The 18,584-nt window shown below is 38.5% G+C and overlaps 1 protein-coding gene across 2 annotated transcripts in view; it reads right to left on the bottom strand.

Annotated features, from left to right (window-relative positions):
- Positions 1 to 278: 278 nt before the first annotated feature.
- APBA1 (amyloid beta precursor protein binding family A member 1) overlaps positions 279 to 18,584 on the bottom strand; it is a 229,755-nt gene continuing 211,449 nt past the window's right edge. For both annotated transcript variants that reach the window (XM_040356802.1, XM_040356794.1), the window contains 5 exons: positions 17,665 to 17,844; positions 14,722 to 14,934; positions 9,311 to 9,430; positions 5,598 to 5,738; positions 279 to 4,268 (listed from right to left, as the gene is read on the bottom strand). In XM_040356802.1, coding sequence (XP_040212736.1) covers positions 4,197 to 4,268; positions 5,598 to 5,738; positions 9,311 to 9,430; positions 14,722 to 14,934; positions 17,665 to 17,844 — 726 coding nt within the window. In that variant the 3' untranslated portion in view covers positions 279 to 4,196. The remainder of the gene's footprint in view (positions 4,269 to 5,597; positions 5,739 to 9,310; positions 9,431 to 14,721; positions 14,935 to 17,664; positions 17,845 to 18,584) is intronic.

The following is an 18,584-nucleotide window of genomic DNA, read 5'->3' as shown; positions in this document are numbered from 1 at the left end:
GATAAATATTGGTGCATTATCATGTGGACATCACATTACAAAGAAGCCATTATTGACCCCCAGAGTTTGTCTTTTGCAGTTTTCAAACCAATTATGGAATAGAAAACAAATTGAGCAAGCCATTAGAAATATAGTCCTAAAGCAAAACAGCTTTATCCATTTCTAGTCTACCTTATTATTTGAATTTGCCAGTCTAATAATCATGCTCAAAAGAATGAATGATACCCTCGGTCCCACTGCATGAATCCAGTCATAAGTGAGATTTGTTTTTAATGTTATGTATGAAATTAATTTGTTCTGGAATTTTAATGGAAGAAAAGGAGCCACCATTATTTTTTATTTGATTCCAATGTGTTGTCTGGTTTCTAAGAAACATCGGAAGCCTATTCCTATTAGCATTGTACATGTTGCTGTAGTAAACAAAGAATGAGGTCCTTTTTATCTGCTAACCATATGACTTCCATAACAAAAAAAAATCTTCATAAATAAAATACTGGGTTTTTTCCATGTTATTTGGTTAGAAGTCAGGAATTGCAGCTTCCTATAGTAAACATACAGGTAAGTTGTTTTAAGAAATAAAAACTGCACACATAAATGGGAACTTTCAAGAAACATATATTGGGACATATTTTTTTATGTCCTCAAATAAAAAAAAAAATACGATTCCCAAACATGTAACACATGTTCTAATAAATAAATAAATACATTTCCTATTGTGTTCATATTATAGTTTTCAAGGCTGCATCAGCTTTCTAAGAACGAAATTATAATCCCTGATATACAGGAAAACAAAAATTATCTACATCACAAAATAAATATTAATTATGGTATATTAGACCTAAAACATGTCATGTTTTACATTAACCGATTAGTTTTATCAATCCACTTTACACTAGGCTGACATTTAAATCTGGGTCCAACACATACAGTAATGGAAGAGACAGATTTTAGTTGCCCGGTATTACAGTAAATGAAGTCCTTTGCTACTTTGCAGACTGGCAAGATTATGACTATGAAATGGCAGTCTTTTTCACATAATGACTTGATCTGCTTAACAAGTTATATATGTACCAACCAAAAGTGGCAAACTAGGTCGACATATTCAAGAGGAGGCAGAACATTTTAAACCCCATGTAAACACAATTGTAAACTGAGACAACTTATGTCAATGTAAAAGTAAAAACTGCACCATCACATAACCAGGGTTATCAGGGAAGAGCTTTAAATATGCTTTTGCTTTCAAAAACCAACTAAATGGATCATAGCAATCTGCTATCAAGTATATGAACACATCCACCAATGAAGGCCATGGAGGCAATTCCACTCATTGCATGACCTTATTATAGGTAACATGCCACTCTCACAGCACCAAATATAGCTGATGTTTGGGGCAGACCTAGTATCCATGGAGGTTGGTAGCTACTATTACGATAGCAGTCTATTTTTTTGCTATCACTAACAATTTATGTAAACTGTTGCCTTGATGCACTTGGTTGTTTTATAAACTGCTGACACTTGTTAAAATTGACAAGTGTTTGGCCAGCAATAGGGCTGAAGAGTTGTGTCTATATCTACGTATACTGCTTCTACATCAGTAACATTTACAGTAGGTACATTCAGCTACATCTATGTTTATATCTGCTAATTTATGAGATAGCTTATGTGTGCTGTTACCCTGAATACTGCAAGATAAGCCATCTGCGTTTCCAAGAAGCTTAAGCTGTGGTATGTACCACTGAAAAAAGTACCCTGTGCAAAAAATATGACATACCTGTGTTAGAGCTCTTGGACAATTTGTAATGCATGATGTAAACAAAGTTTGCGGGAAACCATTTCAAATCTTAATTTACTGCTCCAGCACTCAACAGCTCTCCTTACAGAGACAAGGTAACAGCAGAACCATGTAAATACAATGTAAACGTAGTAAAATGGAAAGAAATGTATTCTGACAATGCAAAGGCAAGTCTGGCAACTGTATAAGCCGACTGTATTCTTAGACAGTTTTGCCTCGTTGTGAAATGCATACACTTGTAAAGAGAGCGTGAAAACAAAAATATCTGTTTTCCAAATGCATGGGCCATAGCAAAATCCACACACCTTTGTGTTCTGCTAAGAACATTTTAAAGGCTGTTTTGAAAAATGTAATATTCTGACTAACAGCAGACAGTATGGCACCTGGTATTAAAACTTTTATTCTACCCTCTGGGATCTATGAAGGGGCACGCTCACTGGGACCTTTTTTTTTTTCTTCATTCCAGCAATTTATCAAAAATGCTGTGATTAGCCTCTGATAGGTACCCATGGAATAGTGGGCTGGTTGTTCAGGTCAGGCATATTTCCCAGAGGGTGCTCAAAAGTCTTCAGGCTCAAAATTAAAGTGATTGTAAAGGTCATCATTTTTTGCCCACATCCTCCTATTTTTGGGTCCACCGCCTGCGGTCCTGGCCGTTTGCCCATGCCAAGTGCCCCCAATAGAAAGCCTCTTGCCTTAGGGGCTCCCGAGCTGCGCTCCTGTGAATGGACATTGTGCGGCTCAGCCCTTCTCCCCTCCTTGGCTCACTGGCTGTGATTGACAGCAGCAGCAGCCGCCAATGGCTCCTGCTGCTGTGTGGGCCAATGAGAGAGACGAAGGAGAGCTGCTCTAATGCACATCGCTGGATTGAGATGGGGCTCAGGTAAGTATAATGCATTAAGGTAAAAAAACCTTCTGCCTTTAGAACCACTTTAGATGCCTGCTCTTAAGAAGGACTTTCAGTTTTAAACCATTCAGGGCTCATTGACACCACAATGCACATAAAAATACACAGAAAATATATGCTTGTTAAAGCACAGTGATGTGCAGTTTTTAACTTATTGTACTGTGTTTTACTAGGTGTTCATTTACATTTTTAAAATGCATTTCTTTCTGTACAGGCAACGTCAAGAGTCAAAATACAAATGTTGATATGCGCGTTGCATTGTCACGCATGTTTGTGTGCTGTGCTGCATAAGGATGCAACATGCCTACATTTATCCTCAACGCAAACAGATGCACTAGTGTTGTATGAACAGTGCATATAGGAAGCAGGCAATTGTTTTTAGAATCTCCTTGCATTGAGTCTGTGTTGATCAATGCGAAACAATGCAGCGTAACAGACCTGGTGTGAACAAGCCCCTTAAAAAAAGATGCTTGTTCCCATTGCCTGGGCACTATTTTTAAGGGCAGTTAGGAGTCATTATTGACTTGGAGAGTTTTAGTGAAAGTCAATCCATAAGAACTGCCTACTGTAAAGTTTAAAAAGGTTTCATCTCCATTTTATTGAAAGTGTGAGTGAAATAGTGCCCTTTGTAAACCAAGGACTTAAAATGTACTGTATGTCCCGTGTTTGGACAATAACATGGTAAGGAATGACTGAATCACTAAAATAGGTTCCAGGGCGAATAAGCTGGCATTATCTGGGATTTCGTGAAAATTGTTTGCTCAACAAACAAAGTGAACTAAGCCAGATTCCAACATTTATATGCACTGTTGGATGTTGAGGATGAGTTCTGTTTATTGGTGGGGGTTTTTAATAAGTAAGCAGACATGCTGGTTGAACAGCACCTGATATTTAAATAAATACTTACTGATGTAGGATATTTCAATTTCAAAAGTGCTTTGATACAGTGAACACAACAGAAGCACACATAGTATAATTTGCAGATCCAAGGCAACCCAGAGTTTCATGCACAACTTCCAGAGTTGTATCTAAGATCCAGTCCTGCTACTTTACAACTGTGACACATGCATGAAGGCTCTTTCATAAGACGCAAGATTAACTACTGGCCAGATTTAAATGTGAAACTTTAAGTGCATAAGAAGGAGAGGACAAGATCACTAATAGCAGAAGCTTGGTCTTCACTGAACTGACTTGTTGTCACCCAGCCTTTCAGCAGGATGCAGTATAGGACTCAAAGTGGTCCACGTGGACTGTAAGGTGTTTTCCTAGCACTGCAGCTATATATTAGTTGAATCATGACTGGAGCACAGGCCTAAAAATAGATGAATCCATTTTTATAAAAGATGTAGAACGTAAAACAAAACACGGGCTGAAACCAAAAAGGAAATGAAGTAATTCTTCTCAAGATATTTTTGCAGACACAGATTCAGCACTATAACCACAACCACTCTTGAGGAGAACTGTGCTCCATGCATGTGTGACGAGACAGCGATGCTATCAGATGTAAACCGGTTGCTCTTGTGCTGTCAGCAGTCGGTACATGGCTGCTGGCATAGTCTTCATATGTATCTGTTGAGGATATTAATGAAATAAAAAAAAGAAAAGGGAAGAAAAACACATAAAAAATTATATTTATAGAAGAATACACAACAGCTTTCACATCTCTAGTGGTGTTCCTATACCCTCAGTCTAACTAAAGGGCTGGTACATATGGGGCGAATATCGGGCAGCATTGGCCGGTTCAATAGAAATGGCTGACATTTGGACCGTGTGTATGGCAGCTAGTCCGACAGAGGCTTCTGTCGAAGGGGGTTGACCGAAAAAGGTCGGCCAATCAGCATACGGCTGAGAGCACTGACCAGTGTTAGTGGCACCTCCTGAGTTCTTAATTTTTTTGTTAAGCCTGCTGGGTTAAACGAAAAAAAAACTACCAGTGTGTACCAGGCTTTAGATGTGTGTGTATTTTAATTCGTTTTTGGAATACTCATATTGTCAATTCTGTGAATCTTAGAACACAGTAGCAATCGGTAACATATGTGTATACAGTACTGGGGATGGGCACATACACAGCATATGTGTGCTCTGGAATCAGATGGGTACATAAAGTTAATATAGGTGCCTGGTTTTAAAGAACGCAGACAAGAATACAGTTCACTATATGGACTGTATTGGATGCCATAATGAGCGCTAATTAGTATACACATACATTTTCTAAGATCTTGGAAAATCGTCGTGACTAATCAGTTAATATTCTTTTATTCTTAGACATGAGAACATAAAATTTACCACACAAGCACAATCTCTGTGTAAGATCTGAAGAAAGCGTGCAGCTCCTTGTAAGAGCAGCAATCTCTACAAAACGAGATGTGTCACTACTCATCACTGTCCTCCAGAGTTGCTCCTCTATGGCCACCCTTAAAATTCAGCTTTTAAAAATCAAATATTCTCATCCATCTGTCAAATCTTTTCTGCAGCTGCCAATTAAGTAAAAAGGATATATCTGACCCATCTTGTCAGTTTCTACTTTCTGAACATGAAAACTTACTTCTACAGCTGACAAGAACACTTTTTCATAGCAGCTTCTCACCAACTAATTCTCTTTAGCTTGAATAATAACAAAAAATACATTTTAATCAGGGAAGACAGGGACACGGTCACTTGGACCATAGAAAAGTGTCAGTCATTTCACGGTAGTCTAATAGATGCTGATTTTCAGGGAAGGTGTTACAGCAGAACAAAAATTTCTTTCAAACACCATATTATGGCCATCTCATACTAAAAATCTTTTTTGAATCTTAGTTAATTTTTGTACAAAAAAATCAATAATAAAAAAAAAAGGGGGAGCAATGTGTATGCGATACTTTGATAAGCTATTTAGTAAGTCGGAGCATCCATTACCTCGCCAACTGCATTGGAGAGAATGTGAACTATCTTCTCATGAGGAGTTGCTACAACACTCTGTCCATTGATCTCAATGATGCGATGACCTACTCGTACACCACCTCGCTCTGCGATCCCACCTCGCATAAGGCTGCAAATCTGCAAATAAAAAAACGCAGTATACGCAAAATTAGACTCATTTTGTTGTTCTTAGGGGGATGTTCAACTATCAGCCTGTTTGTACTAGCAAATGACAGAAGTGCCCCACTAATCACATACCTAGAAAAAAAAATGGTTGATAACTGAAAGTTTAAATCCGACTGTTAGCTGTGGGGAACTACTGGCACACTACTAAGACATTAAGCCCAAAACATGAATGCTTTGAAGTCATATTAAAAAAAAAAAAAAAAAAAAAAAAAGTTGTATACAAAAAATTGTGCCAGTCACTAAATCACAATTTTACATTGACAGTTCACTTACACAGGGGTATTTTAATTAATTTAGCTGGATCTGCCACACCATCTCCAACAAAATGACAGCTCAAAGTTCAAGAAGTGTTGGACTAGAGTAGCGCACCAGATCCGTTCGCTTAGGTTTCTGTCCTTTACTAGAAACCTTAGTCAAAATATAATTAAATGCTAAAAGGTGACACAAACCCTTTCCAGATTTTTTATCAGCCTGCCAACAACACATAATGTCTGTTCTAATTTATCATTTTACAACTGCTGGTGAAATACAATCCCAAAAAAGTTGGAACGTTGTGTAAAATCGAAATAAACAGAATGCAATGATTTACAAATCTCATAAACACATATTTTATTCAAAAATAGAATATAGAGAACATATCAAAATATGTAAACTGAGAAAATGTGTAATTTTAAGAAAAAAAATTGTAATTTTGAAATTAATGTAAACAACACATCTCAAAAAAGTTGGGACAGGGCAACAAAAAGCTGGCAAAGTACCGCAAGTGGTATTAATATAAAGAGTTGGAAGAACATTTTGAAACCAATTAGGTTAATTGGTAACAGGGAAGCAACATGATTGGGTATAAAAAGAGCATTTTAGATAGTCAGTGTCTCAAAATTAAAGATGGGCAGAGGTTTACCAATCTATTGAAGCTGCATCTATAAAATGATCTAACAATTTCAGTATGATTTTGCTCAGCGTAAAATTGCAAAGACTTTAAATATATCATCATCATGTACATTAGATACTGTAATATCATCAAAAGATTCAGAGAATATGGAGAAATCTCTGTGATGGACAAGGGCGAAAATGCAATATTTGAGGTCTGTGATCTATGGGCCCTCAAACAGCAGTAAAAACAGGCATGATTCTGTAAAAAGACATAATTGCATGAGCTCAGGAATGCTTCCAAAAATCACTGTCTGAACACAGTTTGCCACTGCCATCCAAAAATGCAAGGTAAAGCTCTATCGTGCATAAAAGAAGCCATTTCTAAACATGATCCAGAAGTGATGCCTCTTCTCTGCCAGGTCTGTATGATGTACGGACCTCTTTCGTCTTTCTGCTATAAGCTCATGGTCACTAGTAATGATATTTTTAGCAAAAATATTGTTTTGATAAACATCTGCACAAATAGGACGAGGCCTTAAACATTAGTAGCGCCTTCTTTTTTATTATATTGATCACATGCTTTCAGAAAATATATAGTTTGGGGGTCTTTTATAAACTCTGGAAGCTATATGAAAAATGTAAAACTTCATATTTGTTGAGAAATTTTTGCATGTTTGATTTTCACATTTGAAAAAAAAAAAAAAAAAAAAGTGCAATTAAAATGTACAAGTATTTGTTATTTATTAATTCAATACAGATTAAGATTTTATGTTTAGTAGGAAATCTGTAAAATTTGCTGTGTTTGTATCTGCTAATAATGATTTCACTGTATTTTGAGCAAAAATATTGATTTGATGAACATTTGCGCAAATATCGCAGAGCCTTAAAAATAAGTAGCACCTTTTTTTGGTTCTACTGGTGATGTGCTTTCAGAAAATGTAAGGTTTGGATGGCCTTTTACAAACTCTGAAAGCTGTAAGGCAAAAATAACAAAGCAATGAAAAAATGGTCCGGTCAGCTGAGTTTAAAAGTGGAGCACAGGGCCTGGCAGCAAAAAGGTTAAAATGGTCTGTTACAGAGTAGAAAACTGTACTTTGGTCAGACGAATCGAAATGTGACGTCGTTGCCAACTTCGGGTGCCGCGCCCTCTGGACTAAGGAGGAGAGGGAACTTCCAGCTTGTTATCAGTGCTCAGTTCAAAAGTTTGCATTAGTGGTGGTGCATTAGTGCACATGGAATGAGCAGCTTGCACATCTGGAAAGGCACCAATGTTGATACATATATCCAGGTTTTAGAGCAGCATATGCTCCCATCCAGAAATTGCCGCAGAACAATGCTAAACCACAAACTGCATTTATGACAATAGCATGGCCTTGTAGTATAAGAGTTTGGGTGTTCAAAGCGGACCTTCAGTAATTTTTTCAACTTTCCATCGATTAAATCTTCTGCCCTTCTTGTTTTAACTTTGGATGGTAAAACATATTTTTATGTCATTAAATACCTTATACAGCCCACTTCCTGTTTCTTGGCTGGTAAAAAGCCTAGGCTTATGCCATCATGCACAGCTCTCTCTCTCATGAGAGTGTTCCAGGAAGGGGGGGGGGGAGTCAAAAGAGGGCCAGTGAGAGCTGCCGAGCTGGAGGTGTGCCTTTGTGTGTAAATCTAGGAAGTGAACAGGCAGCAGCTTCTGCTGCCCACGGCTAAAAGACTCAGTGAAGGGAACATTCTGCAGCATATTTGGCAAGTACAGAATCACAGAAAATATAAAATAATATGCAAAGTAGTTAGAGGGAAGCTTCAGAATGGCAAAGATGTTTTTATTACAAATTATATGAGCAGACTACACTTCCTCTTTACCTGGCCTACCTGCAGTCCAGACCTTTCACCAATTGAAACTATGTGGTGCATCTTGAAAGAAAAATATGACGAAAAATACCCAGGACTGTTGAACAGTTAGAATCTTATATCAGGCAAGAACGGAACAACATTCCTCTCCCAAAACTCCATCAACTGATCTCAGTTCCCAGATGTCTACAGAGTGTGGCTCTGTCCCAACTTTTTTGAGATGTGTTGCTCCCATCAATTTTAAAATTACCTTTCTGTTTTCTTAAAATTGTACATTTTCTTAGTTTGAACATTTAATATGTTTTTTTATTTTCTATTGTGAATAAATATGGGTTTACGAAATTTGCAAATGATTAGATTCAGTTTTTTTGTAGATCTTACATGGCATCCCAATGTTTTTGGAACTGGGGTTGTACACCATTTTTCATCTTGTGATCATTAGATTAATAAATCTAGAGACCCTGAACTACTGCACCAAAATCTGCCACTACAAATGTTTAAACAAAAAACAGATACAGATTTCAGGAATGACTAAAACCTTTTAATATCTTTTTTTACTGTATTATTTTTTTCAACATGCTTGCATAATATGTACCATAACTAATGTTTCTAAAAAATCTAAAACCCTTAAAGTGGAAGTCCATGCAAAATCTAAAATCCTTGCATCTTAGACACCAGGGATCTAATGTCAGATAAATGTAAAAAGGTCAATAAATGATATTAAAATATCGGTCCTCCTACATGTATTCCTGGTATAAAGTTAAAAGCATAAAATATATTTATTTAAAATATGTTCAGTCACTTACAATGCCATTCTGTACACTGAAACCAAGCTGGTATCGAAGATCTGGTCTCCGGATTAAGACAGTGGTAACTGGAGGACATCTAACGATGTTCAGCTTCACTCGTGACTGGTTCTTTAAGCCCTATTAAAAAAAAAAAATTTCATCAAGATTTTTTAAAATTTTTGTTATTGCTTGTTCCATACAAAAGTTTAACCAGAAATAAAATAAACATAACAATTTCAACTATTTAATTTTATTTCTAAATATACAGAAAAAGCAAAAAAATAAAAATAAAAATCGGACACTACAAGAATTATCTAATCTACAAAAGATATCTAACAAGACAAAACAACAACGAACATACACCTCTAAGTTGGCTTCCAATTCCATTTATATTGAAATATTCTCCACTTCTTAATTCGTTATAAGACGATCTCCTCCCTTTCACCTATCCTCCCCCCTCCTCCTCTTCATCAACCTCCCCACATGAGCCAACAAAAAATGAGTTACTAAAGTCAAGCCAATAGGACCATATTTTATTAAATTTTTGGGGAACTCCTCTGTTTGTATGCTAGTATTTCTCTTTTTAATATATCATTTATTTTGTTACCTCATTGTTTATGGGTTGGTAGGGTAGTGGCAATCCACTTTTGTAAAATTAGTTTAGGAGCTAGATAGAGGGATCTAGTCCACATTATATACATCTCGACAGGTAAGACGCCGTCTGTAATTATTCCCAATATTGCTAGTTTAGGGGGAACTTGTTTTTTCTGTCCGACATATTGTATTCAAGGTCAGGAACACCTTCTCCCAGTATCGATAGAGCTTGGGACAACACCAAAGCATATGAATAAGGGAACCATTGGATACGGAGCATCGCGGACATAAAGGCGATGTGTATTTTCCCCAGGCATATCATTTTTGTGGAGTATAGCGAGTTCTGTGTAGGATAAAAAGCTGGGTCAATTGCTGAGATGGTGAAATAGATACATCAGGTAAGATCTCCATAGCCCATATCCATTCTTCTTCATTAAGATCTATCAAGTCTTTTTGCCAATGGATGAGACTGTTCACCTGACCATCTGCCTTCTCTGCAGAATAAGGTAGAGATCGCCTATTAATCCTCGTTTCATAGACCGTACTGAAGTTGCCTTCAGTAAAATCTCGGATGGATTGTATTGTAGTTTGAATATTAGGGCCTGACTGAGCATGATGTATTTGAAGATACTGATAGAAGTTACTATTTGATAATTGAAAACGATCTTTCAGTATATTAAAGGGCAGTAGGGTATCCCCTTCAAATAACTGATAAAGAGTTAATCAAGCTTTTTTCTAAAAGTTCTGGTAGTTTATTCAACTCCGATAAACAATAATTGTCCCATATAGGCATATGTCGCCCTTATGATGCATAATACTACGTATTGTTTCCCAAAACCTATGAATTAAATAAAAGGTTGGAAACTTTCTCTTCTCATAGAATGAGAGACTATTCGCTGTACTAATGGTAATGGTTTGAATTGAGTCATTACTATATTCTGTATGGGTCTTAGTTATCTAACTCCTCCCAGCCACACCAATGTTGAAATTGTGCTGCCAAAAAAGAAAAAAAAATATTAAGAAAACTATCTATGTAAATTAATGACATTGACAATGTACAGCTGTGGCCAAAAGTTTTGAGAATGACACAAATAAAAATTTTCACAAAGTCTGCTGCCTCAGTTTTTGAGATGGGAAATTGCATATACTCCAGAATGTTATGAAGAGTGATCAGACGAATTGCAATTAATTGCAAAGTTCCTCTTTGGCCTCGTACACACGACCGGACATGTCCACTGAAACTGGTCCGCGGACCAGTTTCAGCGGACAGATCCGATCGTGTGTACAGGCTAGCGGACAGATTTTCAGCGGACAAATGTTTCTTAGCATGCTAAGAAACATGTCCGCTGGAAAGCTGTCCGTCGGACATGTCCGCTGGTTAGTACGTCTAACCAGCGGACCGAAATCCCGCGCATGCGTCGAATTGATTCGACGCATGCGTGGAAGCATTGAACTTGCACGATAGAGAACGTCGGTGTCGTCTACGTCACCGCGTTCTCTGTCCGCGGGGATTTCGGTTTGATGGTGTGTACAGCCATCAGACTGAAATCTCCCAGCGGACATGTCCGGTAAAAAACGGTCCGCGGAATGTTTTCATCGGACATGTCCCCTCGTCTATACGAGGCCTTAACCATGAAAATTAACCTAATCCCATAATAAAAATTTCCACTGCATTTGTGAAGAAGGCTTCAGGGTGCCCAAGAAAGTCCAGCAAGCGCCAGGACCGTCTCCTAAAGAGGATTCAGCTGCGGGATCAGAGTGCCACCAGTGCAGAGCTTGCTCAGGAATGGCAGCAGGCAGGTGTGAGCGCATCTGCACGCACAGTGAGGCGAAGACTTTTGGAAGATGGCCTGGTCAAGAAGGGCAGCAAAGAAGCCACTTATCTCCAAAAAAACATCAGGGACAGATTGATCTTCTGCAGAAATTATGGTGAATGGACTGCTGAGGACTGGGGCAAAGTCATATTCTCCGATTAAGCCTCTTTACGATTGTTTGGGGCATCAGGAAAAAGGCTTGTCCGGAGAAGAAAAGGTGAGCGCTACCATCAGTCCTGTGTCCTGCCAACAGTAAAGCATTCTGAGACCATTCATGTGTGGGGTTGCTTCTCATCCAAGGGAGTGGGCTCACCTACAATTTTGCCCAAAAAACACAGCCATGAATAAAGAATGGTACCAAAACACCCTCCAACAGCAACTTCTTCCAACAATCCAACAACAGTTTGGTGAAGAACAATGCATATTCCAGCACGATGGAGCACCGTGCCATAAGGCAAAAGTGATAACTAAGTGGCTCGGGGACCAAAACGTTGACATTTTGGGTCCATGGCCTGGAAACTCCCCAGATCTTAATCCCATTGAGAACTTTTGGTCAATCCTCAAGAGGCGGGTGGACAAACAAAAACCCACTAATTCTGACAAACTCCAAGAAGTGATTATGAAAGAATGGGTTGCTATCAGTCAGGAATTGGCCCAGAAGTTGATTGAGAGCATGCCCAGTCAAATTGCAGAGGTCCTGAAAAAAAAGGGCCAACACTGCAAATACTGACTCTTTGCATAAATGTCATGTAATTGTCAATAAAAGCCTTTGAAACGTATGAAGTGCGTGTAATTATATTTCACTACATCACAAAGATCTGAAACAAAGATCTAAAAGCAGTTTAGCAGCAAACTTTGTGAAAACTAATATTTGTGTCATTCTCAAAACTTTTGGCCACAACTGTACACGAATGCTGTATATGGTCATATAGTGGACACAGAGATTTGTGCATAGGGCAAATTACTGGAGATACCTGTACTGGCGTATTTAATTGCAAAAGGCAAGCAATGACTGCAGAGATAGTCTGCGTATTTGTATATATACACATACAAAATTATGTGTTCGGTAAAACTTTCAATCCCTTCCATAGCTTCCAGAACACCAAAATCAATAAAACAGTACTGTCACCAACATTCCAACACTTCTCACACACTGGACTTTTTACTCCCAGTGATGCCATCTATTACTTTTACTTGCTGGACATTTGCAACATTTGGTCCAACATAGCAGATTTCAATATATCCTTTGAATATACTTAAATTGGTCCTAAAAGTTAAACCTTTTTTTTTTACCTTAATGCATTCCCTGCATTAGGGTAAAAAAAATAATAATCCCCCCTTGTTACCCCTCTCGGTAGACATTGGCTGCTGTCAGTCAAATCCTGTGAGGAGGGAGTGGGGGGAAGGGACCCAGGTGTGCTGTGTCTAAGGGTGCTCAGGAGCACGCCTGCAAATGTTCCCTCAAAGTTTGTTATGGATACACATGCAAGAGAGGAGCAGACAATGCTGGTGGGGGACTCCAGAACAGGAGGTAAGGGACCACTCTGTGCAATACTGCACAATGCAAGCAAGTACAGTGGGGAAAATAATTTTGCGATCCTCTGTAGATTTTATAAGTTTGCCCACTCACAAAGAAATTAAGAGTCTATCATTTTTTATTACAGATGTATTTTAAAATGAGAGACAGAATATCAACCAAAAATCCAGAAAACACACATGATAGAAACGTTATAAATTGAGTTGCAAGTCAGTAAGTAAGATAAGTATTTTATCCCCTACCAGCCAACAATATATCTGGCTAAAGTATGTGCTCATGGGGTAAACATATTAGTTCTGTCAATTTAAGAAGGTGCTCCTAACGACAACTCGTTATGTGTATAAAAGACACCTGTCCACAAAATCTTTCTTCCATTCAAATGTCACCATCATGGGCAAGACCAACAAGCTATCAAAAGGATGTTAGGGACAAGATTGTAGACGTGCACAAGGCTGGAATGGGCTACAAGACCATCAGCAAGAAGCTTGTTGAGAAGAAGATCACTGTTGGAGTGATTAATCACAAATAGAAGAATTACAAAATAATCAATTGTCCTCGGGTCCCCCTCCTTAAGACATATATACAGGCCTGTCTGAAGTTTGCCAATGAACATCTAAATGATTCAGAGAACGATTGGGAGAAAGTGCTGTGGTTAGAGGAGACCAAAATAGATTTTTTTGGCATCAACTCGACTCGGAGGAAGAAAAATGCAGAGTATGACCCTAAGAACACCATCCCTACAGTCAGGCACAGAGGTGGAAACATTATGCTTTGGGTCTGTTTCTCTGCTAAAGGTAAAGGCCGACTTTGCCACATTGAGGGGCCAATGGACAGGGTCATGTATTGTAAAATCTTGGATGAGAACCTTCTACCCTCAGCCAGAACACAGACGATTAATGATGGATGTGTCTTTCAACATGACAATGACCCAAAACATACTGCCAAGGCAACAAAGGAGTGGCTCAAGAAGAAGTACATTAAGGTCATGGAGTGACCTAGCCAGTCTGCAGACCATAATCCTCTAGAAAATGAACATAAGGAACTGAAACTTCGAGTTGCCAAGGGACAGCCAAGAAACCTTAAGTATTTAGAGACAATCCTGTAAAGGAGAATGGGCCAAAATCCCTCCTAAGATGTGTGCAAACCTGGTAACCACCTACAAGAAATGTCTTACCTCTGTGCTTGCCAACAAGGGTTTCTCCACCAAGTACAAAGTCATGTTTTGCTTGGAGATCAAATACTTTAATTTTACTCACTGAACTACAACTCAATTTATAACATTTGTATCATGTGTTTTCTGGATTTCAGGTGATATTCTGCCTCTATCATTTAAAATACACCTATGATAAAAAAAATTAGACCTTTCTTTCTTTGTAGGTGGGCAAACTTACACATATCTGCAGGGGATTCAATAATTTGTTTCCCCACTGTATACCCTCTTTTTTTTTATTTAAACAGAAAAAAGGAGAAGTCTCTTAACTTACCTTGATGATGCTTTGACAAGTGGACAGCGGTAACCCAACTAAGCTGGTTCCGTTTATGGACATGATTTGATCCCCAATATTCAGTTTTCCTGACTTCTCAGCAGGTCCTCCATGCATCATGTTAGCAATAATAACTGTTGGAAGAATAGAGCCCCAGCCAGATTCTACAATGACAACTCCAAGGATTTCCCCTTTTTGTTTTTCAATAAACACCTGAAAGACAAATAGGAATGCTGCATACTTTTTCCTGAGAATGGCTGATATGTATACTAGACAGTATGAGACTAGGTACTAAGACAGACACTCCTCTCGGTCCTGAAGATAGCACTATTAAAAAGACTTGGTCCACAATTAGTGTTAATAAGTTGTCTGCAGAGAACAAAACAATAAAAACTGTGCTAAAGTGCAAATTAACCACTTATGGGCAGTTCCTCTTTTTCAGATGTGGTGTTTACAAGTTAAAAACAATTTTTTTTTGCTAGAAAATTACTTAGAACCCCCAAACATTCTACATTTTTTTCCTAACACCCTAGAGAATAAAATGGCGGTCATTGCAATACTTTTTGTCACACTGTATTTGCGCAGCGATCTTACAAGTGCACTTTTTTGGGGGAAAAAACTATTTTTTTTAAATTAAAAAATAAGACAACAGTAAAGTTAGTCCATTTTTTTTTATATTGTGAAAGATAATGTTACCCCAAGTAAATTCATACCCAACATTTCATGCTTCAAAATTGGGCCAAACTTTTACCCTTAAAAATCTTGTTTTGAGTTACAGAGGACTAGAGCTAGAATTATTGCTCTCGCTTTAACGATCACGGCAATGCCTCACATGTGTAGTTTGAACATTGTTTTCATATGCAGGAGCTGCTCATGTATGCGTTCACTTCTGCGCGTGAGTTCGTCGGGACAGGGAGCGTTAAAAAAAAATATATATATATATTTTCTCATTTATTTTACTTTATAATATTTATTTTTACAACATTATTTTTTTATTTTGGGTCACTTTTATTCCTATTACAAGGAATGTAAACATCCCTTGTAATAGAAAAGGACATGCCAGGTCCTCTTAAATATGAGATCTGGGGTCAAAAAGACCTCAGATCTCATATTTAGACTAAAATGCAATAGTCATTTGAAAAGATGACAAAAAAAAGGCCCTTTAATAGCTATGGGCGGAAGTGACGTTTTGATGTCACTTCCACCCTGTTATGGTATGGAGATGGATGGGGGCCATCTTGCCCTCACTCGTATCCATACACAGACAAGACCCGATCGGCTCCGCCGCTACTGACGGCTCCGGTAAGCGGAAGGCGCAGGAGAGCGGCTGGAGGGGGCTGGCCTCTCTCCCACAGCCGATAACGGTGATCTTGCGGCGAATTCGCCGCAGAGACCACCATTACCGTAAACCGGACCGCCGCCTGAAGAGATAGATAACTGGGTTATGGCAGCTAACTGCTGCCATAACAGAGATATCCCTCTTCAAAATGCCGATGTATATAGTCGTGTGGCGGTCCGGAAGTGGTTAACTAAATTACATAAAAAGAGCCAGCAGCACTCACCGGACACCAGTGTAGCAACTTAAAGGCCGTACGCATGGGCCGAATATCTGGGCAGACATTCAGTCCGTGTGTACAGGAAGCTGGTCCAACAGAAGCTGACTACTATCAAAGGGGCATGACCAAAAAAGGACTGCTGATCGTCATCCGATCAGCGCTCTCAGCCAATGGCATCCCCCTGTCAGAACACAATTGCTTAGCAGAGAGATCGCTGTACTACACACTAACAACTGAGCTGTTCAGTTGTTTTTTCGTTCAGCCCACTGGGTTGAATGAAAAATAAAAACGTAATAGTGTGTACTAGGCTTTAGCAAAAACTCCATAGTGTAGCAGCTCTGTGCCTCCTTTATTTTAAGAGCAGGGTAAAACTACTCAAAAAAGACAGTGGAGGTATACAGGTTTCAAACAAAGTGATGGTGCCAATACTAGGCACCGCTTCACTGTGGAGTTTTTCATGTGCTTTACCGAGGGCTGCCGATTCTATTGATGCTGGAAACTATTGTCTGAGGAGGTGTTAAGCCCACAGAAGATTAGATTTGTCCGCCTGGAGTTGGCTGGGGAATGCGGAGCTTGCTTAGACCTCCATGGTATTGGGGTTTTTGGAGTCTAGTTAGTGGCCTTATTACTTATTTGGTAGAGACACACTGGATTCACCATTACAAGACAGAAGACCTACATGATTGCATATCTGTGGGACATTATTTTGTGTAACTATTATGTCACCTGTGGGACTTTATTTACATCTGTTGGATTTGGGGTTTTAGAATTCTAAATATTTGATTCACATATAAAATATCATTGTTTTCCGTGAGCACTTTTTTATGGCATGATTTGTCCTAAAGGGATAGGATAATTTTTTTTTTTTTAACACATTGAGGCGACACAATGTCACAAGTCATATTTACCTAATCCAAAACAAAATGGTCACTGCGGTTTTCAAATTACGTGTCTTTACATATAGAGTTTTCATTAAAAATGTCTGGAGCACATTTAGCCTATAGCTAAATATATGCTTTAAGGCACTAGGAGCCAATTAAAGGAACGGGCTGTCTGAAGTTATTTTTCTACATTTTAACATCTTCTCCAGTATTATATTTTTTTGCGCTTTGACCTCCTTTCCTACCTAGGCTTTTAGTCATAAAACCAACATTGTGGGAGCCTAGAGCGGCAGAAATTCCAAGAAAGGTAAGTATTTAATTGGCCCTTCCATTACTCTTTATTTATTCATCCCCACAAGACTGATAACCCCGTTGATACTTCAGCATTGAAACGCTTTGCATATTCGGTAAGAGCATAAAGTTTCAATTTGCTTTATAAAAGAAAAAGAAGCAGAGTGCTGAAGAATGCATAAAATGTCCGTTATGTGCTGTGCCAGACTACTTACATCTTTACAATTCTCAGACTTTGAGAAATGGATGAGGTCATCATTATACATGTCTTGGGTGTTAAGTAAATCGCTGTATTCCTTTTGGCTCAGATCTTCTGGGTTAATGCCATTAGCTCTAAGAAATTCCTGGTAAGCAACACTAAATGCCTGACCTATAGACTGAGCAATGAGCTGAGCCTAGAGAAAGAGAATAAAGGAAAAGTAAGTTATAGAATAATAACTCAGCAGGTTGAATCACATGACATTTTTTTATTTTTTATTCTACTATGATATAGAGGCACTCATACATAGACTTTAGATATTTTCACCCGACAGTGAGCACCTCACTTACATACTTAAATCACTATCACCAGTTTAAGCGCTTTTCACCTGTATACAATAAACTGCAGCTTTCTAGTAACAAATTGTATGACAGGTTAACAATGTGATATTTGTAAGTTATAATTAATAAAAAAATAGCTATCTATTACATTCTACAAGAAAAATGTAATGCAAACCTATGCCCACATCATGCATTCTCTATATTTAGACATTTTGAACAAGCAGGTAAAGGGCTGCGGCACACAGGCATACAGCGTGCAGAGCCTGCGTAATCACTCTGGACTTATCCATTGGGATGAATTAGAAGGTTGCATGCGCTGAGGGTTAGGTAAGGCACCTGCATGGATGTATGCTCCAAATGCAATCCAAATGCAGGTACCTACGGTACAAAGAAGTCTAATGCCCCGTACACACGATCGGATTTCCGATGGAAAAAGTCTGATTTACTTTTTCCATTGGAAATTCCGACCGTGTGCATGCCCCAGCGGATTATTTCTATCGGAAATTACGTTGAAGTTTAGAGAACATGTTCTCTTTTACTCCGACGGAATTCGGATGTGATTTTGGTCGGACAAAGATCCGATCGTGTGTACAGG

The sequence above is a fragment of the Rana temporaria genome, chromosome 1, assembly GCF_905171775.1.
Source record: "Rana temporaria chromosome 1, aRanTem1.1, whole genome shotgun sequence".
Classification (NCBI taxonomy): Eukaryota; Metazoa; Chordata; class Amphibia; order Anura; family Ranidae; genus Rana; species Rana temporaria.
This window is presented reverse-complemented; position numbering and strand designations above follow the sequence as displayed.